The sequence below is a fragment of the Diabrotica virgifera genome, chromosome 1 (assembly GCF_917563875.1).
Source record: "Diabrotica virgifera virgifera chromosome 1, PGI_DIABVI_V3a".
NCBI classification, from domain to species: Eukaryota; Metazoa; Arthropoda; class Insecta; order Coleoptera; family Chrysomelidae; genus Diabrotica; species Diabrotica virgifera.
The window spans coordinates 114,367,474-114,394,478 of NC_065443.1; the positions used below are offsets into that span (position 1 = coordinate 114,367,474).

The 27,005-nt window shown below is 32.7% G+C and overlaps 1 protein-coding gene across 1 annotated transcript; it reads left to right on the forward strand.

The window, feature by feature from the left end:
• The first annotated feature begins 46 nt into the window (after positions 1-46).
• LOC114347963 (vang-like protein 2) lies at positions 47-8,946 on the forward strand. The gene is made up of 3 exons (XM_028298611.2): positions 47-466; positions 662-875; positions 5,935-8,946. Exons 2-3 carry the CDS (start codon positions 745-747, stop codon positions 7,475-7,477), a joined length of 1,674 nt encoding a protein of 557 aa, XP_028154412.2. The 5' UTR covers positions 47-466; positions 662-744; the 3' UTR covers positions 7,478-8,946.
• The last annotated feature ends 18,059 nt before the right edge of the window (positions 8,947-27,005 follow it).

Here is a 27,005-nt window from a genome sequence, read left to right on the forward strand (position 1 = left end):
ACAGAGAACTTTATGATTAGATTCCATAATTTTTGTACGGGATGTCTTCAAGAATTATAACAATAGACAACAGTAATTTGGTTTTAAAATTCTTATCTTTAGTTTTAATAAATTAGACACTACTTTGTCTAATAATAATAATTGGAACAAATTTGTAAATTTATAATATTTGAAATTTTAACTCTTTTTCCTAAACTACATGTTGAGAGAAAGAAGAGATTGACCTTTTGACAGATTCATTCACACTTGACAGTTTTATGGAAAATAGATAATCTTCTGGCGTCTACTGTTTAGAGCAATTAAAATAGTTTTTAGTAATTTATTATAACTGAACTTCTATATTTTAGCAAAATAGGACCTAAAGGTCTTAATAATATAACATAAAAAGTGCCTGATATGTAAATATGTGATATTCAGGAGTTGAAACTGGGCGCATTGCCCTTTAATCGCACCGTTACTTGAAGTGGTATGTATCTGTATCTATTTTGTCAACTAATTAAAAACCAAATAAACATTTCTGTTTGTTTAGATTAGAAATAACAGTTTATCTACTTAACAGAATGCAACTGATTTCAAAAGTACTATCAAATAGTGTTAAAAAATGATCTACAAGTTTCAAAATTAGTCAACTCTACTAATTGTTATATATTTCTTTTGTTAGATATTTTGTCAATAATTGTACCATGAATAAACAAGAGGTTAAAATTTCATGGTAGTTCGTTTTTGGTTGGCTTTAAGTGACTTATGGGCAATGAGACTGCGAGAGATATGGAGACTGAATCAGTAAAATCAGAAAACAGTTCGAAATCTAGACGATCTAGGAGCCACAGAGACAGGACAAGCAACTACAGACACCATTCACACAGGAGCACAAGGTAATGTGGGAAAAGATTGTTTTTTAGTTTCCAAAGAGGCCTTAATATGTCTGCTTTATCATTACACTTATGAACAGTATTTTTACTCAATTTATGTTGTAGTTTCTCTACTTGTCCTTTATGACACTTGTAGAAGCAAAACCAATAGACAGACACATACTCTAATAAACTTTTGACAAGAGGTCAACATAGGTCCTTATTGAATTGAATTAAAGCTGTAGAATAAAATCTGACATTCAAGAGGTCCTCTCTTGAATAATTTGCACTTTTACCCTGGGGGTGCATGACACCCCTTCTCGGGGGTGAAAATTATTTTATTAAAATAACCCCATAATTAGATAGGGGGACAAATTCTAAGCAAAATTTGTTATATAAAGTTATTAAAATAAATCAAAAGAGTAATTACAGATCTAAGATTTTAATTTTTCGTGAGAAAAATGCATGCTTTTAACAGATTTTTCATAAATAACCCAAAAACTATAAGTTTTTACAAAAAAGTTATTATGACCTGAATTGAAGCTAATAATAAATGAAATAAATTTCTTACTAAAAAAACCTTATAATGTTAACTAAAAGTGAGTTCTAGGTATGTAATTGAATGTATATTTTTTTTTGGTGAGTACCCAAATCAAGTATTCAAGCTTAAATTATGGGAAAATGATGCATTTTATAACATAAACTTATTAAAATTTGTGAAAGTACTTAGAAATATCCACCAAATGAGAACCCGAATAACTGAATAACATTAAAAATGTATGCTCCAAAAATTTTTCAAACTTTATCTTTTAAAAATTTTTCCAAAAAATGTTATCATTGTTTTTAAATAACTCTGTTAATTTTTATGATATCAGGTTCACCGAAAAACGATTTGAAAGATAATTCCAAAGGCTGTTAAAACATGTTGAACTTATTCTTTGAAACCCCTTACATTTTTAAAAATCAAAGGTTAAATGGGCAAAGTTACTATCCGTTGCAAGATAATTCGTATTTATATGTATATCTATTTAATATCCTATTATCACATTTTAGTATAAATAATATAATTATTCATTTAAAGTGTACTTCCGCATACTTAGTACGCTTTAAATGAATAATTATATTATTTATATTAAAATGTGATAATAGAATATTAAATAGATATAAATATAAATCCGAATTATCTTGCAACGGATAGTACATGGTTCTCGCAGCAAAATTTAAGCTTTAAACGTTTCTATCTTGGTTATTTTTCACCCTACAGAAATAGTAAAAAAGGTAAAATATTTGATATAGAAAAAACTAAAATTTGGTTATATATAATTTTTTATGTATATTGAGTATTTTTGGAGTCATTATCAAAGGAAAATGAAAATGACGATAATTTTAAAAATTCTGTTTTTTTCAAATTATATCTTTTTTTTTAATATGCATTCTAAACCGGTGAAAATTATTGAAATCATTACTTATGCTAATACAAAGAAACTCTTGTAAGGATTACTATAAATTTTAATTTTTGTGGAAATAGCGTATGTTTTATTTTTCACTTTTTCCTAAAAGATTCGAAAGGGTTCGCATATTTTCATCATAACTTGCTTAATTTTGATGCTATTAACTTCTTTTGGAGCTTATTTGATAGGTATTCCGAAGTAGTGTGAGAATTGTTTTGCAGGTATATTTTATAAAATGCATCGTTTTCCAGTTTTTAAGCTTGGATTCTTAGATTTGAGTACTCGTCGAAAAAAATATACATTCAATTACCCATAACTCACTTTGAATTAACATTAGTTTAGTTCTTTAAGTGTAGATTGTATTCAATTCTTTATTATATTCAATTTTGGTAAAAATTCCTTTTTTGTAAAAGCTCATAATTTTTGAGTTATACGTGAAAAAGAGCTTTAAAACAAGCCATTTTTTACGAAAAAAATGAAATCTTTGATCTTTAACAGCTCAAAAGTATTAATTTATGTTAATATCTTCTTATAACAAATTTTGCTCAGAATTTTTCCCTCTCTCGATTTGAGGTATTGTTTTTAATAAAATAGTTTTCACCCCGGGAAAGGGGTGGCATCCACCTCCAGGGAAAAAGCGCAAGTTGGCATCATGTCACCTTTGTTCCTTGAGGTATCCTCTAACTGTTCACCAATTTACATGAAAATCAATGGAGCTTCAAAGAAATCGGAGGTGAAAACCTTCAGTGACTGCACTATTGGCGAAATAACATATCCTGTTTATAAATATTAGATAATTCAGATAGTTCACAGTTTATTTTTTCTAATAATGTTTTATATGGCTGGTTTCACCAGCAATGAATAGTAGTTTAATCAATGAATAAAGTTATTTGATCAATAAAACTGACACATCTATGTTTCACTAACACACAAACAGGGTTGTTTCGTGTTTTAAACATTTTGTTTTAAACAACTGTTTTAAACATGTTTATATGTTTAAAACACTTTTCTTTTAAAACAGTTTAAAACATATTTAAAACACTTAAATTAAACAAGCGTTTTTTTTTCATTGTCTTGATTAAAATAATAAATAAATAGGAACAAAATTCTCAAATATGTACATTATAAAAACTTTTCAACATACATATTATTTATTTATTAATAATCGGAACTTAACAAAAATTGGAAAACTTAAAACATTTTGCATACTAGAGTTAATAAATTTCTCAAAGCTGTTCCAGTCTCACAGTAATCTTGTAATCTAAAATTATCAATCTGATATCTGATCAGTCAAGTCATCACTGATGCAATTAAGCTCTTTAAAAATTGAAACCAACTTAGCAGCTTTGACATTGCCTAGCAGATTACGTAGTTTCGAATGACATATATGTTGACCATATGTTGAGGAGAAGAGTCTTTCTATGTTGGCTGACAATGCATTAGCTGTGTGGAGCTGTTGAGCAAGTTCCAATGCTGTAGTATTTATATTTTTCATAGAACGCCACCAAGTCTCTGGTACATATTACATTCTCAATTAAATGTTTAGATAACATATATGGTTTAAAGGGTACACACTTTGCGTGGTAATTAATAATAATTGACAATGCTCCTGGATGATAATTTATAATGGATGGATGGTAAGTTTATTTCCACTAAAGCACCACAAAATAACTTACAGTAGACATTCTTGCAATAATAGCTAACTTGCAATGTGAATTTATAAATAGTAAATCTGGAGTTCCCCTAGGCGATAGCTGCTAATTGCAATTGGTTTTCTTATCTATTATGTTAAAAAAGTTAAAATCAAAATTATTAATATTATGTGCTGAAGTACCCTTGTAGTTTTTTCAAGCAGGGAAGGCATGCTGCTTTCGAGTCTTAATATCTAATCTAGTAACATCGACATTGTGTCATACTACAATAGCACAATTTAAGAAATAATTATGTAATTTTGCTATGTATCAACTAATGGGCTAGTTTCAATTACTACACAGAATGTCGCTGAAGATGATCTGAGTAGATCGAAAACGTTCTGATGTAAGATGAATTAGTTTTCAATCCTAATTGCAATATTAATAATATTTATAAATACTAAAATATTACTAAAAGATTTTTAAATTGAAAACTTATTGGTCCATTTTCTTGGTAACACCTCCAAGGCTTCTAAAATTTGCAAGCCAGATGGATGCTGAAGCTAAGAAGACAAGAGGGAATTCAAAAAACCTACAATTCACTACCCCGTCTGTTCAGCTGGTAAATTCCAACAGAAAATGGACCTAGTTACTCAAAGAAGTAACGACCAATATAAAAATAAAATAAAAATTCCATTTTTATTCAGTTGCAATGCGAAGGCAAAACAATCTTATTTTTCACTTAGAATACAGAGCGCAGTCCAGCACTCTGAAACGACGATTTTCGACTGTTGTTGGAGTCTCATCAGAGAGAACGTAGGCCTGCTGCTCCATACTCTAAGTGACCAACACTGAGAGTTCATCCCCCACACCGCAACTGACGTGAATGGACTAGGTGACTAGCGTCATCTGGCAATTGAAAGATGAAGTAGTTTTAGGATTGAAAACTACTTAGATCGAATTCATTCACGTTAGTTGCGGTGTCGGGGATGAACTATCGGTGTTGGCCACTTAGAGTATGGAGCAGCAGGTCTACATTCTCTCCGATGAGACTCCAACAAGAGTCGAAAATCGTCGATTCAGAGTGCTGGACTGCGCTCCGTATTCTAAGTGAAAAATAAGATTGTTTTGCCTTCGCATTGCAACTGAATAAAAATGGAATTTTTATTTTATTTTTATATAGGTCGTTGCTTCTTTGAGTAACTAGGTCCATTTTCTGTTGGAATTTACCAGCTGAACAGACGGGGTAGTGAATTTTAAGTTTTTTGAATTCCTTCTTGTCGTCTTCGCTTCAGCATCCATCTGTCTTGCAAATTTTAGAAGTCTTGGAGGTGTTACCAAGAAAATGGACCAATAAGTTTTCAATTTAAAAATCTTTTAGTAATATTTTAATATTTTTAAATATTATTAATATTGCTATTAGGATTGAAAACTACTTCATCTTTCAATTGCCAGATGACGCTAGTCACCTAGTCCATTCACGTCAGTTGCGGTGTGGGGGATGAACTCTCGGTGTTGGTCACTTAGAGTATGGAGCAGCAGGCCTACATTCTCTTCGATGAGACTCCAACAAGAGTCGAAAATCGTCGATTCAGAGTGCTGGACTGCGCTCCGTATTCTAAGTGAAAAATGAGATTGTTTTGCCTTCGCATTGCAACTAAATAAAAATGGAATTTTTATTTTATTTTTACGTTCTGATGTTTTTATAATCCATTTGGATGACTTTTTTAAAAAATTTTAATAAAAATTATATACCATTATACAAACCGAAGTTTTTTTACTTCTACGTAAATTGAATAATATAATATGTATTACAGAACTTGTGGCTTCTTTTCCAGTCATTCCCCTTGCATTCACAACTTTAACTGCCGTATAGTATAAAGTTTTATTGGCAAACGTGGTTGTCAAAAATTATTTCACGGCACAATAAAATAGGTTATTAGTTATTCACATACTTTATCTATACTTCATGACAATAAATAATATTATTATCACTTTTAGAAGCAGTAAATCTAGAAGAAACGACGATATGGCCCCATTTCAGACAGCAGTTACTATGACTCCTGACAATAGAGATGGACAGGAAGTGATAGAAGTACAGATCCTACCACAAGATGACAACTGGGGTGAAAACACTACTGCAATAACTGGAAACACATCAGAGCAATCAGGATCAGCTGAAGATATCTGCAACTGGCCCGGAGAACCTGATACAGGTTTAGGTTTTGTTTGTCAGAGATATATGGGTACAAGTATAACATATATTTTATCTCTTGCTGCCTTTTCAAGTCCTATAGCGATGGTTTTACTGCCAAAGATGGGTTTCTTTCCTGATCTTTCTGCTAGAATAGGTCTTGCTGATAGCACAAAACTGCTGGCTTGTGGTGCTGAATGTAAAGGCCAGTTGGTGTCTTTGGCTTTCAAGATGGTAATTCTTGCAATTGGTGCCTGGGCGGTGTTTCTGAGAAAACCACAAGCAACACTGCCTAGATTCTTTTTGTTTAGAGCAGGGATACTAGCTCTTTTATTAGTGTGTACTTTCGCCTATTGGCTCTTTTATATAGTTCAAGTGACTGAGACAGCCAGAGCAGCTACAACACCAGAAGAAACTGTAGATTATAAAGCCTTGGTAGCTTATGCATCAAGCTTGACTGATACTTTACTTTTTATACATTATTTAGCTGTAGTTTTAGTAGAAATAAGGCACTTACAGCCAATGTACTACATTAAGATTGTTAGGAGCCCAGATGGAGCTAGTTGTGCATATGGTATAGGCCAGTTGAGCATTCAGAGGGCTGCTGTGTGGGTGCTTGAGAAGTATTACACAGAATTTCCTATTTACAATCCTTATTTAGAACGTATACCAGTGTCGAAATCTAGGAAAACATCTTCGAGTTTTAAATTTTATGAAGTAGATGGCATTAATTCATCTCAAATTCAACAGTCCCAGTCTAGAGCTATGTTAGCCGCTCATGCGAGACGACGTGACTCAAGTCACAATGAACGTTTTTACGAAGAACATGAGTATGACAGGAGAGTTAAAAAGCGCAGAGCAAGACTTATTACTGCTGCCGAAGAGGCTTTTACTCATATTAAACGTTTACACAATGATCAAGTATCGTCAATACCCATGGACTCACATGAGGCTGCTCAAGCTATTTTTCCTTCAATGGCCAGAGCTTTACAGAAATACTTGCGCGTTACAAGGCAACAGCCGAGGCATTCCGTAGATAGCATTTTGAACCACTTGGCCAATTGCCTCAGCAATGATCTGACACCAAAGGCTTTCCTCGAACCTTATCTAGTTTCTGAACCTGTGTTACAAAATGACAAAGAAAAGAAAGATGTACAAACATGGGCTTTGATTTGTGAAGAAATCTTAACGAGACCCATAGGTGATGGTATATTTTTCCAGTTGAGACAGAATGATGTCTCTCTTTTGTGCAATATTAAAAAAATACCTCACTTCAATGTAACTGAGGAAGTTGTTGATCCTAAAAGCAATAAATTTGTGTTGAGGTTGAATTCAGAAACATCTGTATGACCAATAGAGTACTCCAGGTCTTTCGATAGGCTGATATGATTTTTGCATATCTTGTTTGAGAGTAATAATGAAAATATCTATATTTTTGACAAAATTTGAAAAGTATTTGGTACCGTTTGTGGATTTTTTTGATTGATGATCAGTGAGATTGAAGTGCCCTTTTTAACACTGAGTTTTAAAAGAGCTACTCCAGTCTTTATACACAAAAATAACTTTTAAGTAAAGGTTTAAGACATCTCAAAATAATTATAACCTTTTCACTTCAAAAACATGTTACATCATCGAAGATTTCTGATGCCAGAGCATTGCCAAAACATTAGAATTTGACTTTTCATCATGGCCATATTTATTGTACAGTGAGAAGACAAGCATCATTACTTGTCAGAGATATTTTTCTTTGTTTTTGTTTACGGTACAAAAATAATATCTATAATTATTTATTCTAATTATTAAAGATGTCAATCGGTTTTCATTACTTGCCGAAATATACGAATTAGCAACAATATTATCATAGTATAAAATCTTTAAAATAGACCATTTAATATTTTAAGGCTAAAAATGATAGATGAAAGTACTGAACAGTATTTAATACGAATAAAATATTACAAAATCTACGAAGAAAAGGTATTATTTTTTCGTGTTAGGTTGTTATAGCATTACATTGTTTATAAAGAAATAATGGATTTGCATTTTTTTGATCTAAATTAGGTGTTCACAGGTACTTTATTATTATTATTTTATTCGTATTAAATACTATTCAGTACATGCATCTATCATTATTGCCTTAAAATATTAAATGATCTATTTTATTGATTATACACTATGATAACATTGCTGTTAATTAATATATTTCGGCAAGTAATGAAAACCGATTGACATCATTAATTAGAATAAAGAATTATAGATATTAGTTTTGTAATAGTAAACAATAACAAAGAAAAATATCTCTGACAAGAAATGATGTCTAGATTCTCATTGTAAAATAAACATGACCATGATGAAAAGTCATATTCTAATATATTGGCAATGCTCTGACGTCAGAAATCTTGAATAACATAAGCGTGCTTTTGTAGTAAAAAGGGTATATACTATATTCGTTTAGTAAATTAATAAAGTCGTGACGTCATATGAGATCAATATCATTCACAGATATATCTAATATCTAATGGTAAAAGTCGAAGAAACGTGTTTTCTTTCAATTTTTTCTCAAATTCTTTATAGAAGGAATTCCAGTCAAACATGGTCCCAATTACTGCGATTTTTGTGTATGAAGGCAAAGTAGCATAGTTTGAACGTATAGATGTAAGAGAATTCACCAAAGGACTGCTTTGGCACAAAAGCGTTTTAATTTTAAGTACTTAAGTTTTTTTCTATCTCAATATTTTTCTCTTGATTTCAATTTGAATCTCTCTTTTTTTTTAATTGTTTTGTGGCCACAAAGTACACTTGCATATGAAGTAACGCACAAATTGTATACCTCAATTAGATGAGAGTTTATAATTATTGTTGAACAACCTTTAAACCATTGCAATGGTTTTCTAAATGTACTTGTAACTAGCAGATAAGTTCCTTTTTTGCTTAATTGAGATAATTAATAATCTTTACAATGAAAACTACATAAAAGTAGAGCGTATTTTACAAATATCGTTACACATCCTTAAATTCGTTAAAGTACCGATACTTAGATGGGCTGGGCACATTGCTAGGATGTCAGATAACGAGTACACGAAGAGATTGACATTTTCAAAACCAGAGGGCACGAGAAGTAGAGGACGACCACGAAGAAGATGGATTGATGAGGTGGAGGAAGATCTAAGGATTCTAAGGGTCAGAAGATGGAGGGATCCACAATGGATTCCACTTATGATGATGATGATCCTGATACTTGTTTTTATTGTTTCAGTTGGCTACTCCGAAAAATATTATTAACTCCCGTCTGCAATATATTATAATTTTATTTTGGTAATAAATCACTAGAGCCATCAGAATAGTGCTATATTCTTTTTCTCATAGGCATCTTTCAGTGCGTCACAGTTTTTCGATTTCTTTTCACGCATTAAATTGTATGTGACAGAAAAAGCCACGTCCGTGATTACAGACATTTATAACATTTATTCTAGTTGTCGATAGATGGCGCTATAATCGAAAAAAATTTATTTACGAATTATATAATATATCTACGAATATAATCTGTACAATTTATAAGACTATACAAATCAAAGAAAATACCATTTTATAAATGCAATAAACACAATTGATTTGTTTTTATGTCAAATTGCAAATAAAATGTGACAACTGTCAGATTTAACTAAAATGTCATGTTACAATAAATGTTATAAATGTGTATTATCACGGACTTACCTTTTTTTCCGGTATAAAATGGATAACAACCGTATTCAACAAAATATACGTAACTGGAAAAATACCCCAAAGCTGGTTAAAGTCGACCTTCGTAACTTTACCCAAAAAAGTAAATGCCAAAACATGTGAAGACTACAGAACAATTAGCCTAATGAGCCACTTACTCAAAACGTTTCTGAAGGTGATACATGGCAGAATATATAAAAAATGCGAACAACAGATATCATGGACGCAGTTTGGATTCCGCGATGCCTTAGGCACCCGAGAGGCTCTATTCGCTGTCCAAGTGCTTATGCAAAGATGCAGGGATGTTGACTGTGAAGTGTATATTTGTTTTATCGACTACAAAAAGGCGTTTGATAGAGTAAAACATGATAAACTCATAAACATCTTGAAAGAAGCGGGAGTAGATGATAGAGACTTGAGAATCATATATAATTTGTATTACAACCAAACTGCCAATATTAAAGTGGAAGACCAATTAACAGAGGCAGTCTCCATAGATAGAGGAGTGAGGCAAGGATGCATCCTGTCCCCGGTGCTGTTTAATATATACTCTGAATGTATCTTCGAGCAAGCGCTGGGAGAACTACAGGAAGGCGTATTAGTCAACGGAGTGCGTCTGAACAACATTAGATATGCCGACGACGCTGTAGTTTTTGCAGACAGTCTAGATGGTTTGCAAAGAATAATGTCGCGCATATCAGATATAAGTAGAGAATACGGACTTGATCTCAATACGAAAAAAACAAAGTATATGGTAGTCAGTAAGCGCGAAATATTAAATACACAGCTTTTGGTTAACCAACAACTAATTGACAGGGTCGACAGCTACGCATACCTTGGTACCAACATAAACAGCCAGTGGGACCACTCAAGTGAAATAAAACAACGCATAGGAAAAGCGAGATCAGCGTTCATAATGATGAAGTCTCTTTTCAGAAGCCACGATTTACCTCTTGCTACCAAAATCTCTATCATCAGATGCTATGTATTTTCTACGTTATTATACGGAGTAGAGGCCTGGACACTTTCCGAGGCTTCTTTGAGAAAACTCGAGGCATTTGAGATGTGGTGTTACAGGCGCATTTTGAGAATTTCGTGGGTGGATCGTGTGACTAATATTGAGGTTCTACGTAGAATAGGCAAGGAATGCGAGATTATTAACATAATCAAAGAGCGCAAACTAGAATATCTTGGCCATGTTATGAGGAATGAACAGAGATATGGCTTGTTGCAACTCATTCTTCAAGGCAAGGTATTTGGAAAGAGAGGACCAGGGAGAAGAAGAATATCTTGGCTTCAAAACCTGAGAAAGTGGTTTAATACATCGACAACCGGACTATTCAGAATAGCAGCAAGCAAAGTTAGGATAGCCATGCTGGTCGCCAACATCCGGAACGGATAGGCACCTTAAGAAGAAGAAGACCTTTTTTTCTATCATTTGTGACGCACTGAAAAATGCCCATGATAGGTTTGTTATAACACAATTTTTGTACGGTCCAGAAATCGTCGCGAAAGTGCTAGTACAGTTTTTTGCGCATGTTCACCATTTGTATCGTCCGGTGAAGGTAATTCGAAAATCGATCCTAGTGCGCAGGTCAGCCCAACGAGTACCTGCATTTATGTAGGTACTGAAATGATCGTCACGAAACTGTCACTTCTTCATGTGCCTTGTCCGTTGCGGACGTTGACTATCATCGTAGCAATTTTATTAGTTTATATGACCGAGGTATTCAAGTTTCCGTTTGTTAATTATTGTGAAAGAGATTTCTTTTTGTTTTCTTATTCGGCGCAATACCTATACGCTGGTGGTGTGAGTCGTCCAGAATATTTTAAGGATACGCCAGTACACCCACATTTCGAATGCCTCTAGCCATAGGCGTAACCAGGGGTGGTTTTGGGGGTTATAACCCCCCCCCCCCCCATTGGGATCTACTTTGTGCTCTATACGCTTAACACCAACCCTAATAACATCAGACATTCCATCAATGTCCTCAAAAGCACAAGAATGTCCCCTAAATGTCCCAGGAAAGTATTCTGTTAACATTTTAAACATTCCTTGAATGTGTTGTTGGAACATTCCATGAATGTCTACGAATGTTCTTTGGACATTCACAGTATATTTTTTATACATTCCCTGGATATAGTCGCTGATGTGACATAATACCTCCGATTTGTTTTTTAATGAGTTTTGTAAGAGAGACAAAACTTTTTTTACAGTCACCTCCTATTTTCATATGATATTGTTTGACATGTTTTGTAGTAAATTCAACTATCTATTTACTACAAAACATGTCAAAATTTACATGTGAAAACAAGAGATGGCCCTAAAATGGTTTTTCGTCTCTTACAAAATTCATGAAAAGGCAGATAGGAGGTATTGTCACATCACCGACGATATACCAGAAGTATATGTGGCCATACCAAATAATACATCCTTGATAAATATAAACATTTTTATTGCACAAAATCTTGTCATATATTTTTTTCCATAATCATCACTACGATGATGATTCATTGTATTGAATTGTACATTACAATTACAATCTGGTCATAACTGACCAATGAGCAATTTTAATTTAACCTAAATTACTACTGTTCCTTAAAATGAAGAGCTTACCCCATAGCGTCTCTTATCTAATCTAACAAGATCGTGCACTATTTTAACATACACAGGCACACAAGCACTATGCTCTGCTTTTCACTATCACCTATCACTCAAACTAGTTCAAAAGGCTTTGTCCTCTTCAATCTTCTAGTTTGCCCAGTAGTATCGAGGAGCTGGATTTCCTCAATATTCTTATAGGTACTTATGAAGTTGTTGATCCTGACTTCAAACTTTACTCCAACTTTAAATACAAAACCAGCTGTAAAATATTTATGTGCCTGAAGGCTTTTGTACGCTTTCATCTGCTGCTTAGAGTAGTAACTGTGAGACTCCACCAGATAATGTATAAATATCTATAATAGTAATTTGGTGGAATGCACTTTACTGTCGAAGACACATTGAGAGAGCTAGGCGTTCAAGACGTAGTGAGATGGACAAGAGTGCGACGACGCATGTGGAGAGACCACGTAGATCGGATGGACCCTGAACGTATGGCGCATTGGGCGAAAACACAGAAGCCCAACACCAAGCGACCCATAGGAAGACCCAAAAAACGATGGTACGAGAGTTGGAGCTCCGGATCGCAGCAAAGACTGTAACAGAAGAAACAGGACAGTCCTATTACAAGAAGAAGAAGAAGAAGCACTTTACTGTAAAATCCAATTCTGACTGAATTGTATATGGATCTAAATCCCCAATTATTTTCAGCTTCAAAAAATATCTAAAACAAAAGAAATAATCAGGGAAAAATGAACAGTAAATAAAAATTGTTTCCCCTACCTTTCCAACATCTGCTGGAGTTTCCAATAATAATTTCCTTAAATAATCACTTTGCATTGTGGTAAAGTTTATAAAGTTCACAAAATACAGCAAACGAAATCCAAATGAATCCAAAATAGACAAAATACGACGATAAACAATCAAAAATAGATATTACAAACATAACCTCCGTAACTTTTTGTATGCCAACGCCAACCAGAAGTCACGTGGTTTGGAGTGCCTGTCACGCGCGGCAAATTTGAAAATGAACGCAAATTGAATAGTAAATGGCCTCTCTTAAAATATAGGACATTGGTAGTATGTTCATGGAATGTTTTGTGGTAACATTCCACCAATAATTTAATCAGATGTTCACCGAATGTTCCTTGAATGTCCAGGACGTTCAAACATTAATAGAACTTTGATAGTACATTCCTGGAATGTTTTGTGTTGTTAGGGAATATGTGTTGTTGACAAATCAAGCCATTTTGAAGTTGTAACCGCCCCTTAGGATCATCCTGGTTACGCCGTTGCCTGTAGCTTTTTCATTAATGTTTCCGTTATTGTCCAGGCCTCTGCGCCAGACGGCAAGCCTGGAAATAATAGCATTTTAGCAGTCGTATTTTTAGTGGGAGAGATATGTCTCAATGGGTGAATATATTTCTCGTGTTAAATGTTGCTCTGGCCTTTTCAACTCTTGATCTTATTTTGGTTGCTTGATCCCATTTCAAGTTGACCACTATTTCAATCTATATATACGAGTCGCGTGTTGAATTAATTGAAAACTGTCACTGAACGATCACAATTTTTGATGGAAAAATCGGAAGGACGATGCGATGAACGATCATTGCTTTGTTGGAACGTATTTTGTTTACTGCGCAGGAGCGTGATCGTTACATGACGGTTTTCGGTTTTTCGTTGTGTTGAAACAAACCTGATAATTATCAGGTGAGCCTGTGTGCAGTGCCCTCTTGTGATTAATGTAATAAATAAATAAGTTGGTAAAAATAACATTACTGGTAGGTACCTATTTTGTTATCTGGAAGAGATCTATATTATAGACGAATACAGTGTTGCCAGCTTAAAAATTAAAAAAATAATAAATTACACTTTAAAAATTCACTAAACCACCAAATTAAATATTAAAGGTGAATTATAATCAATTAGCAATAAATCGGATGGAAAACAGTATGTCATTTGTAAGCCAAACAAAGTTAACTAAACAAAATTAATCAATTTTAAAAGTAAAGTGAGAAAATTTATTTTGGTAGTAATTTTTGTACATTGCATTATGGTTAATAAACCTTATTTACTATCTTTAATGGGATTTAATCACAATTACAGTTGAAAATATGTACATCTATTTTGACGTTTCGATTTCCACTTCGGAAATCTTTGAGAATGATTCAAAATAAGTGACACAAATTTGGTATGAAAATGTATATAAAGCTTGTACAATAGATGGGACAGATTTATTTAGTATGATTGATCATATCAATGATGTGTAACGATAAATATTTTGCTAATATAGTATAAGTATAACCATTAGAAAACCACTGTATATTCAAGTATATGCCAATACGTCCTCTCTAATACAATTTAAGAACTGATTAAGTGCCACAGACATCCAGTAGATCTGTTAACATATTTTAATCAACCAATACTCATTGTTAGTTTTTAGTAATTTATATTTTTTATACTTTTTTAATTTTATACTGGTAGACGAAGAAACATTTTGATAAACATACATATACCATTTTTTGATACAATATTTTTTATTTTTTATGTACAATATGACAATTTTAGCGTAGATGTGGGTAGCTTTGTATTGTTAAACAGTACGAGGACGAGATTTAAATCAATATTGATGGGAAACTACATGAAACATTTGGAATTTGCGGAGATATAAGCCATTTTGTAGCAATATAACTTCAACTAACGATGGGAGCCATTTGTTTTAACTTCGACTAACTCCCCTTCTCAGGTGTAGGTACGTCATATCTTAAGGCAATTGGTACATAATTCGCAAGTATTTTACGGCTATCCCTTCTTTTTCTGTCTTTACACGGCAAATTACGTGTAGTAAAATTCACACTGGTATGAATATGTAAGCATTACTAAAATGTCATTCTACTTGAAAATGGCATCATTAACTTAAAGAGATGGCTTTTGAATGTTCTTGGATAACTGTTGTTTGTATACTTGCAAATTATTAATTCAGTTAATAAATGTGATAATTTTTTAAGTAACTATATTCAGTGTTTATAATAATTTATATGTACAACAAAAACTAATGCTCAATCGAGAAAAGAGGAAAAGTGTGAAAGTGATTTCTTAATAATATATTGTTACTATGGAACGCTTACAATTTTGAACATCTTTAACAACAAAATACTTGGATCACAGAATATATTATCCTGATGTATTCTCGGCTTGGATCTTCCACAAATAATACACAATAAATAACTTTTTATTAAGTTCACGTCTTAAATCAATTTATTTATCAAATACACTATATATCAATATTATTTAATCAACAACTCAAAATATTCCCGATGCCATGTCAAATATTTAAAATTGTCACTGATTGTCACGGTCCGACTGACAATATGCTGACAATATTTTATTCGACTGAGTGCGTTGTAAGACAAAGATAGATTTGGAAAATATTACCACCGACATTGTGTTCATTTTTTTCGAATCCTGAAAAAACCAATAAATATTTTTGAAAAATTTAAACGCTGAATGAAAGAGTAAATTATTAGCGAGGGCCGAAAGTCCCTTAGAATAAATAAAAAGTTTATTTTGAATGAGATATTTGAAATTAAAAATCACACTAAATTTTCTTAGTTTTTCACCCCTGTAACTTATTAAAATAAACATTATAGAGGTTCTCAGGGACTTTCGGCCCTCGCTAATAACGTAATCTTTAATTCTGCGTTTAAATTTTTCAAAAATACCTATTAGTTTTCTCAAGATTCGAAAAAATCGAATCCCCATTTGAATAGCATTGCAGCCGAAAATACGTACCCATCCTCTTAAACGAAAATCTGAAAAGTGAGTTTGACAGGGACAAATAAAAGAGGATAATTTTCAGATATCATGATTCAGATATCATCAGATATCAAAGAGATATCATGTTTATTTTACAGAAATGAATATTGAGAAAAGAAGAAATTCATCCTAAAGCATTACAAAGATGTGAAAATAATACTTATGGCATTATTGTTGCTTCATGGAGTTAGATGGCTTGTTGAATGTAGTTAGTGTGATTGTTGGCTTCAGATACTTTTTTGAATGTAGGCCGAATGTGTAGAGTTCTTCATAGTAGCGGTCGTGGTACTTCAGTTTGTCCCCTGTCGTATCACATGGTTCGGAAAATCTCAGGGGAGGGGGCAAGAAAATTTTTAATTGAGGACAAACAACTAAAATTATTATTGGTTGTTGTGTTAGCAACAGTATTAATTTTAAACAATTTCTTGATATAAAAAAAAACAATTTTTTTTGAAAGGACATAGCATATGGCAAGCATAATTCTTTCTCTCTACTGACTTCCCTCTTTGTGGAGTATTGGGCTCTCTTGCGTTTCTTAGCCATGAGTTAAAGATGGCTGATTCGTTGGATCAGCGCATCCTCTTCTGTTTTATTCTTTCAAAATTTCCTTTATAAGTCTTTTGCATTCTCCTATTTCTCGCTCTCTGTTTGACTTCTTTCCATCTTAAGCTAAGTCTTTCATGATCTCGTGTTACAGTTCTTCGCCAGCTATTATCGGGTATTCATCTTCTTTTTCCATCTGGTTAATATTCGTTAGTTAGATAATATAATATTTTGTTTTGGACTTGCTCGTTATTGTGTCCACATATTTTTACATTGCTTCTTTTGTATCGTTAATATTATATTCCGGTTCTAAAACTTATCTACTTTCTGCTGTTTCTCATTCCGCTTAATGCCTTTGCGAACTCCAACAATATTGGTTTGAATTCATTGGTATATAAGGTAAGTACATAGTGTGATACTGTGACAATGTAGAAAGGTCGTTCAGAAGTAGCAGTAAAGTATTTGTTTCCGTAATTTTCATTTAACACATACTTTTAATCATGTACTTTTTATAACTAACGATTGTCGTCTAATTTTTGTCATATTGTACCGATAATCTTACTTATTTCGCTCAATTGTTGATGTTATTTCATGACGTAGACGATATCAAAGCTTTGTACCTATAGTTATAACTAAACGTACATATATAGTCTAAAGTTTGTCGCCCACATAGCATCGTAAACTTAAGTGACAAGATACAGTGTAGAGGTAATGGATTTTAACAAGAGCTATGAGCCAAGCCGAAACAGTACACAAGTTTACGTCTTATTTACAAGGTCATAGCTCTTTTGAAAATCCATGAGGTCTAAATATTTTCATAGTAGATTTAAAAAAAATTGAAAATGTATAAAATATAAAATCCCGACCATATTTGAAATGTAAGTATATCTCCTCGTTTATGTGATAAATTACTTTGTTTATAAGGTATTTAGCCATCAAAAACAATCATAATTAGTGTTAAAATCATGTTAATGAAGTTACATTAATGATTTGACATTGTTAATGTAAAGTTTGGTTATATAGTATACAGGGTGTTTGGTAATGAATGGGCCATAGCTTAATCTTAGATTCCTGAGGTTAAAATAATTCGATTTAAGCTAACTTACCTTAGTACAAAAGTTGATAATAACCGAAATACAGGGGTGTCAAACTTAAACTTTTATTTTATTTATTTTTGAATATTTCTTGACAGGCATGGGACAACAACACGAAATTTGGTAAGTAGTGATGGTACTGTACGTACACCGTACTAAATTATGTTAAACCCTTCCCAAATTCTACGCCACTGGCGGAATTTCTATTTTAGTGCAATTTTTTTATTCTCCAATACTTTCTATGTAAATAACATACTCTTAATTCGTAACGATAAAGCCATTAATTTTCGAGATATTTAAAACTAAATATGTGTCGTTTCATTTTTAACTTCAAAGATCTCGAAAACTAATGACTTTATCGTTACAAATGAAGAGTATATTATTTGCATAGAAAGTATTAGGGAATCTAAAAATTATGCTAAAATAGCAGTTTCATCAGTGGTGTAGAATTTGGGAAGGGTCAACCATTCACTTTCCTCTGGTAGTAGCCAGAAACGATTATTTAACATAATTTAGTAGGGTGTACAGTGCCTACACTTTCTGCCAAGTATGACACGGATATGTCAAATTATTTTAAAGTATTCTTTTTTAATAATTTATTCTTTATTTAAAACTTTAAGAAATATGTGTGTCCGGTACTAAAAAACTATTGGACATATCCTTATGATACTTGGCAGAAAGTGTAGTTACTGTACACCCTACCAAATTATGTTAAATAAACGTTTCTGGTTAATATCAGAGGCGTACGACAGGGGAAAGTGAATGGTTGACCCTTCCCAAATTCTACGGCACTAATGAAACTACTATTTTAGCATAATTTTTAGATTCTCCAATACTTTCTATGCAAATAATATACTCTTCATTCGTAACGAGTAACGATAAAGTCATTAGTTTGTATTTGAAGTTAAAAATGAAACGGTACACTTATTTTGATTAATGTATTATGCTCCTTCGTTTTTAGCTTCAAATATCTCGAAAACGAATGGCTTTATCGTTACGAATGAAGAGTATGTTATTTACATAGAAAGTATTGGAGAATAAAAGAATTGCACTAAAATAGAAATTCCACCAGTGGCGTAGAATTTGGGAAGGGTCAACCATTCACGTTCCCCCGTTGTACGCTTCTGGTAGTAGCCAGAAACGTTTAACATACTTTTGTAGGGTGTACAGTACCAGCACCACTTACCAAATTTCGTGTTGTCCCATGCCTGTCAGGAAATATTCAAAAATAAATAAAATAAAATTTTAACTTTGACACCCTGTATTTCGGTTATTATCAACTTTTGTACTAAGGTAAGTTAGCTTAAATCGACCTATTTTAACCTCATGAATCTAAGGTTAAGCTATGGCCCATTCTTTACCAAACACCCTGTATAATTATCTACTATGAAAACGTTATATGGGACTTTGTGACCAAAGTTGATGATGCTCTCTAATTCTAAAGCACTTTTTAAAAATAATATGTATTTTAAATGCCTTATGCGGTATTCAGGCGACAAACTAACAAATCTGTTATATATTCTGAATATATCATACACCCTTCAATTTATTGTGTATCTTGTATAAAAAGAAAGAACATCTTTGAAAACAAGAGCGTCTTGTATATCTCTTCAGAAGAGCATGTATGATATCAGCGTTTATAGTACGTCAAAAATAATACAATTCATCAACATAAGATACAACTGAGGCAAGCATATCTCCCTGTCGCAGTCCCGACATGCGTTTCAAACGCTTGTGATTGTTCACCTTATATGCCTACTTTGCAAACAACTTTACGCATTTTAGCCCTAACCAGTCTTATTAGTTGATCGGGAATGTAGAATTCGGCTATGACTTCATACAATTTAGTTCGCAGCTCACTATGATGGCTGATTTAAAATCTGTGAAGGGATGGTAGATATCGATATTGAATTCGTTGGTGTTTTTGGGGCTAAAATATGTATTTGTTTTCTCCCCACACCTCTTCTGTCCTCTATTTTACCTTGTATTATGAGCTATAGGTGTCGTATTTTTCTCCATTCCTTATTTTCCAGATCTTGGAGTTTTTTATCTTCTATTGTGCTTTAACATATTTTTCTTTATTCGTTTTATTTAACATTTCAATGTTCGTAATGAAATCCACCGGTGGAATTTTTAGAACTCTTCTATATGCCAAAATCTCAAAGAAGTTAAGTATTTTTTATGAAATTTACATTTAGTCAGTAATTTGGAAATGGTCTAAAAAACCTTTTGTATTTTGAGCCCGATTTCTGAAATGGAAAACGAAACGTCAAAATAAACGTATTTTCAATTAAAATTGTGGTTAATTACCATGAAATAGTAGTTAACATTACATCAATTCGGCACCTGCTTTGTCAATTCAAACTTTTTTTTTTTCGACGGTGGAGTCTTTATTAGCGTTCCCAGGTTGCTTCCATAGCTGAAGAGCATAATTGGTAAGTTGTTGCTTCTCATTTCCCTCAGCTACAACTATTATTTGGGTAATATATTTGGGTTTCCCCTACTTTTCTCATCGCTATACCGGTAGCGATGTGAATACTACTGCGCTGTCTGCTGTCTGCGATATTCACATTAAAGTTCGTTGAGCCCTTGACAATGTTCCAGTAGATCAACAGTTACCGTAGAGCCATAAGTCAGAGTTGACTAACTTGTGAGAATAACTTGTTGAAGATCACTCTCCATGCGACCATCATAAGCAAAAATTATTTTCTTTAAAACGTAGCACATGCACATCAATGGAAGAATATCACTATTTAATCCTTTTTTGACAATGTAACAAATTTTTACATTTTCATTTTAGGTCCTAGGTGAGTTCTAGGTGACTTGAGGCGCATTCTGTTACTCACACTTTGTACTAATAACATAAAACTGTCCCTAGATGGCAATAGTTAACTAATATTTTTATTATTATCGATTTCTGATAACTTCTAATTGATGCCATCTGTCTGCATTTTTGAGAAGGTTCTCCACTGTTTTTACAACCTTTAAATGTTTTATAAGAAATAGTGTGCTTTCTATAAATAGAAAGTTGACGTATTAGTTGTTTTTTGTTTATTGAAGTGTCAAAAAACCTCGTCAAACATTTGTAACAAATTTGTTACATTGCCAAGTTACGGTGATATTTTTTTCTTAATGTAGATTTTTGATTTTTTTATCTCTGCAATATTTTTATGCAATTTTATATATTTTGCAGATAAATGTGTTTAAAAAAAGGGTAGACAAAATTATTTCTATGTTTTGTACATCAACACTACTTCCTTTCAGTGCATGAAATGTAAAGGGGTAGGCGACTTTGTCTGAATGACAAAGGAAACTGTTTTTACGCATATCATCACAAATAAGGAGTTTTAGAAGGATTTTATTTAAAATATAATAATTGTATTTTATAATTAAATAATTCTATTTTAAAATTACATATATTTTTTTTATTTTTAAAAAAATTATTTTCCTAAAATTTAATAGGGGAAGGGGGTATTATGACGCGAGAGCACTCCCATATAAGAAATTTGAACTTTTTTCGGAGCAACCAGTTCAAACTTTAGAAAATGCATGGATCATCGGTGATGATAAGGTGTACGGTATTCTTGGCAATGTAACTTTGTAACAAACTGAAATTTGGTACTTAGGAATAAATTAAAGGTGAAATACCTATTTCAAAATTTTTTAAGTAATTCTAGAAGGGCATTAATAGAAAGAAAACACAGTTTTCACACTTTTATATCGGTTTGCTAAAAAAAGGGTTAAATGCGTAAATGACCTCAAACAAATTTCTGGACAACTTTAGAACTAATCTGTATCTAAAGACAATTGTGTATAGCTGATATTAATCACAGACGTACGTATATATTTAAGTTTCATCTAACAAACTTATGCTTTTTTAAAGACATTCTTAAGATATACAACACGCTGTTGTTAAGAAGGCTTTGTAAAAAAGTAAGGCTATGGTTTTGCTGTAGATTTGCCATTACATATCTCTAATGTATTATTTTTATCGAGCTGGTAAGTGTAACCAAGATGATGTGATCTATACTTAATTGAAGTTTAGATTTAAGGAAATCAAAAAAATATATTATCAGAAGTATTTTTAGATGCTATAATGAATTAGAAATTTTGTATACTTTGCTATTCCTTTATTGGATGAAATAACTTTAATTTCTGGTTTTTATTGAAGGTCTTATAAAGATTCCAGCGATGTACTAGATAAGGGAAGGAGCAATGGTAATATAACAGGCTTGATTTATCTTTTTTACCTTGGATTACAGGATATCATTTTCTTTATCGAATGTTCGCGATTATAAATCGCCATCCAAACACTTTTTTGTGAATCTCATGTCATTTCGCTTGACTATTATGTGTTCATTACAGATTAATATCATCTCATGTAAAATACGTCAATCATTATTTTATTATTCTGAACTAAGAAGGACATATATAGTACAGTTCTCAACGACCAATTGTTCTCTTTATTGAAAATTTACTATATTACATCATTGACATATTGACAACTCTTAAACCAATTTTCAACATTGTATCATAAACTTTGATGTTGGTATTTTCTGCCTTAGTAATTTTCTTAGAATATACAATCACAGCAAGGAGCTTGTTTGAAAAATGTCTGTTTCCGTCTTAGTCACGTTTTATGACTCAGATGAAATTGCTATCAATTTTTTACCATACGAGTTCAATTGCGCCGTTCTGTCTTTTTCCTGGGATAATGATGATGATGCCCTGAAAAAAAAACAAGCGATCTTGTGCACTTTAATCGAAAAATCACGATCTCGGTCTTATAATTTTCAAGCTTTCCTTGGTTCCCTCTCTCGGTTTTCTATGGAACTTTCTCATTCTACTCCATAACCTTTATTTCTCCTTCGTAGCATCCGGGACGTTTTATGGAATCGACTTGTGTTTTGCTGGATCAGTTAAAAATAAATCTTAACTTTATTCACACAAATGTACCATAATTTCACATTTTATTTTGTATATAACTGACGTTATGTATTTTTGAAACATGTATTATTTACTCCAAATACCATAGGTATATACATATTTTATTTACATATATCTGTAGTACAATAGACCGACAAATGTATCGACAAATAATATTTTACTCGAAAATTTCAAATAAAAAGGAACTTACTAATAAAGAAAAATAAGGAGGTGACTAAAAGATGAACTAAAAATTACGAATAACTTAAAAATACTTTCATTAATAGTAAAATGTCAACAAAGAGTGCTACACTTAATTGATTGGTTTAGAGATGCCACTTTGGAACAGGAACTGTTCTTTTCGAAACAGGTTTTTATTTGGAACAGGTTGGAACAGATATTGATCCATCAATCATCAATTGCCATCGTCCGCCTGAGTTGTCATCCATCGTCCGTAATGCAAGGACATATCTATCTGATCAGCAACCCACGTGGTGTGTGGGGAGTCATGCGAGCCTAAGGGCCATATCTCTGACAATTTCATTCATCGTTTGGAATTATAATGAATAATATAAATTTAACATATTTTCATAACATTTATAGGGTTCATACCCAAGTATTTTTGGTGGATCAGCATGCGATTAACTTGTACTAGCACTGATAATGATATTTTTATATCGAAAATGTTCTGCGATTAGATGTAGCTCTTCAAAGGATTTTATTAAAATTGTATAACGTTTATAATGATTTTCAATAATTTTTTTAGTTTTTATATACATTTAAAACGGACAACATCGTCTCCATAAGTCGTAACGTTCTATGAACGTCTATATTCGTTGGTATAGTCGGTTCGCTAACCTCAGACACAACTGGCTACTTGTTTTAGTCGGTAACTTTTTTGTTTTTGGCCAATTTTGACAAAATTGGCAAAATTACTAACTATTTAGTAATTATTAACTATTTAGTAATTATTTTTTTTGCCAATTTTACTAAATTGGCAAAATTACTTATTAAAATCACTAGCCAATTGTGTCCGACGTGAGTGTCCGTGAGTTTACTGAACCGACTTTATTGAGGTGATGTATCACATATTGCTCTTGTGATCCATGTAATACTGAAAAATATACATAATGTGTACATAGAGAGAGTCCTTTCTTATTTTTCTTTATTTACTTTACTTGGTAAAGTTTCTTGTAGTTTAAAATATTTTTGAAATCAGTATTCTAAAAGAACGATGACTAAATGTACTGTAGGTAGCTTTTTTTTATAAATTATTGTTGTAAAATTACATAAAGTGTGATCAAATATATGTACTGATTTTTATGCCTTTTTCTCTAACAATAACAATACCTAAACTGCTTAACTGTTTAAGTACAACTGTTAAATGCTAAAGTGAGTGTACTACAGACATCTTACACTTCTTAGATATTTTTTTTAAACATACAAGACTTAGGCTACGGCAGTGGCGGCTCGTGATTTTTACAATAGGGAGGCTATACCTAACTGTAAAATATCTAGACAAATTTGCACTAGCACAAAAATCCGCTAAAAAATCTAATTTAAGGCCCCATTTTTTTGACCATTTTTATTTACATTTTATAATATCTTCATAATTCACAATTTCATAATATCAATCATTTTGAAAATAGTTAGTCTAATTGTAAAAATGTATTACCAAAGTTTGTGTCGCTTATTTGTTAACATTTCTATCTCTGTAAGTAAATATGCATATCAAAATAAATACAGATTTGAAGTTTTGCAGTCCATACAGGTTGAAGGTTCACATTTTTTAAGATAACTGATTTTTTTTTAATTCTAAAAGCGGCCTACTGCGAATCCAAAAACGCGATAAATTACCGATATTTTGCTTTGCATTACAGATATCGGAAAAAGTTATTTGAACAAGTTGTTCCAAATATTATTCTAATCCCACATACCAAATTTCATCACAAAATTCGCACTTTTAGTTTTTTCATTATTTGTAGTCAGGATCCTAAAATCGCAGAAGAGGCTGCTGGCCGATTAGCCGCCCTTGCCCAATCTCCGGGCAGCGTGTGCGTTAAGTGATAATGCAGCTCTAAGGAGACCGGGTCTCCTTAAACTACCATCCTTAAACGCTGCTGGGCTACGCGGAGCATTAGCAAGTGAGATTTTCCGGCCAGCAGCCTCCTCTGCGATTTTAGGATTCTGACTACAAATAATGAAAAAACTAGAAAGTGCGAATTTTGTGATGAAATTTGGTATGTGGGGTTAGAATATTATTTGGAATAACTTGTTCAAATAACTTTTTCCGATATCTCTAACGCGAAGCAAAATAGCAAAGTAAACAAAACAGTGTGTGTAAAAAATTTATGGGGAGGCTAAACCTCCCTTGCCTCCTCTGTCCAGCCGCCACTGGGCTACGGAAACTAAGTACAATAAAAAGGGAAAACAATAGGTAAAGAAGCTGATCAGTTTTGGACAAAAATAATAGAATTGTTTATTTTCTGAAGATAGTATGAAGATCACCTTTTAACGATGAAGATATTAATCGAAAAGGCTAACGAATATTGTATCCCGCTATACATGGCATTTATTGACTTCGAAATAGCATTTGATAGTGTGGAACACTGGGCAGTAAAGAATTCCCAACAAAACAGCAGAATAGACTACTGATATACCGGCTTAATTACAAATATGTATATAATAAGGCAACAACAACTATTAAGCTAATGAAACAAACGGAGCCTATTAAAATAAACCGAGGAGTAAGATAAGGAGATACCATCTCGCCCAAGCTATTCAACCAAGCGCTAGAAGATGTGTTCAAACAACTACACTGGGATGGTTTGGGTATAAACATAAACGGGCAATATCTGAATCACTTACGATATGCTGATGATATTGTATTAATAACAGAAAAAAGTGAAGAATTACAAAGAATGATGGAAGAACTAGATAGAGAATCGACAAATATAGGACTGAAGATGAATTACAGTAAACCATGACCGATCAACAAGAAGAACTAATAATTACAGCGGCACAAACAAGAATGGAACAAGTAAAAGAGTATATTATAAATCACTAGATTAAATAAAGAAAATCAGACCGAAGAAATAAAGAGAAGAATAAGATTGGTATGGGCATCATTCGGAAAACTGTCTTATATTCTAAAGAACAGAAAATACCCTCAATACCTAAAAACAAGAGTCTTCAATCAATTTATACTCCATGTCCTCATATCTTGCTCTCAGACATGGACGTTTACAAAGAAAAATATGGAAAAAATAGCAAAGATAGAAAGATCCATGGAAAGACAAATGCTGAACATTAAATTATCAGACAGGAAAAGAAACGAATGGATCCGTAACAAAACAAAAGTGAAAGATGTCTCAACCCAAGCAGCAAAGCTTAAATGGAAGTTCGCCGGACACACCCTACGGCAGAAGAATGAAAGATGGACTAAGACGATTATACATTGGAGACCGTGGAACCACAAATGAAAAAGGGGAAGGCCACAGATGCGATGGTCAGATGACCTGAAGAAACACACTGGGTCAAAATGGATGCAAATTGCCCAAGATAGAGAGGCATGGAAGAAGGAAGAGGAGGCCTATATCCAAGGATGGATGTTTAGGGCTGATTAGATAGTTATATGAGAGTATGGAGATATGTTAAAAGAAGCAATAATATTCAAACTGAAAAGATCATAAGGTTTCGATTGATCTTTATGCTTTATACACTCGAAAACGAAAAGGATATCTTCAAAAGGTGTTGAGCATAGGAAGTATGTCAAAATTTATGTTTGATAATTATGATTTTATGATAATATGTAAGTGTACTATCTAATCAAATTGTGGTAATTTATAAAATTATGAAAGTGGGACAAATGTCAAATGAATGGAGAAGCAGTAGGTATATTAGTACCTACCTGTTTACAAAAACAAGGGATACATGCAACAATGTACAAACTACAGAACCATAAAACTGCTTAGCCACACCATGAAATAAGGGAAAATAAGAATTGATACACGGATACGTGAAGAAATCGAAATATGGCTTTATCCAAAGCAGCAGATGATGAAAAAATACAGGAATAAAGATACAAACGCTCATATCATATTCACTGATCTTGAGAAAGCATGAGATATTCCTCGAGAGATTCTGTGGTCGGCACTCAATATAAGAAGAGAGTTTTTGA

Coding starts and splice junctions, on each gene's coding strand:
- LOC114347963 (XM_028298611.2), top strand. CDS start 745: ATGGGCAATGAGACTGCGAGAGATATGGAGACTGAATCAGTAAAATCA. Junction 876..5,934: donor CATTCACACAGGAGCACAAG/GTAATGTGGGAA, acceptor TATCACTTTTAG/AAGCAGTAAATCTAGAAGAA.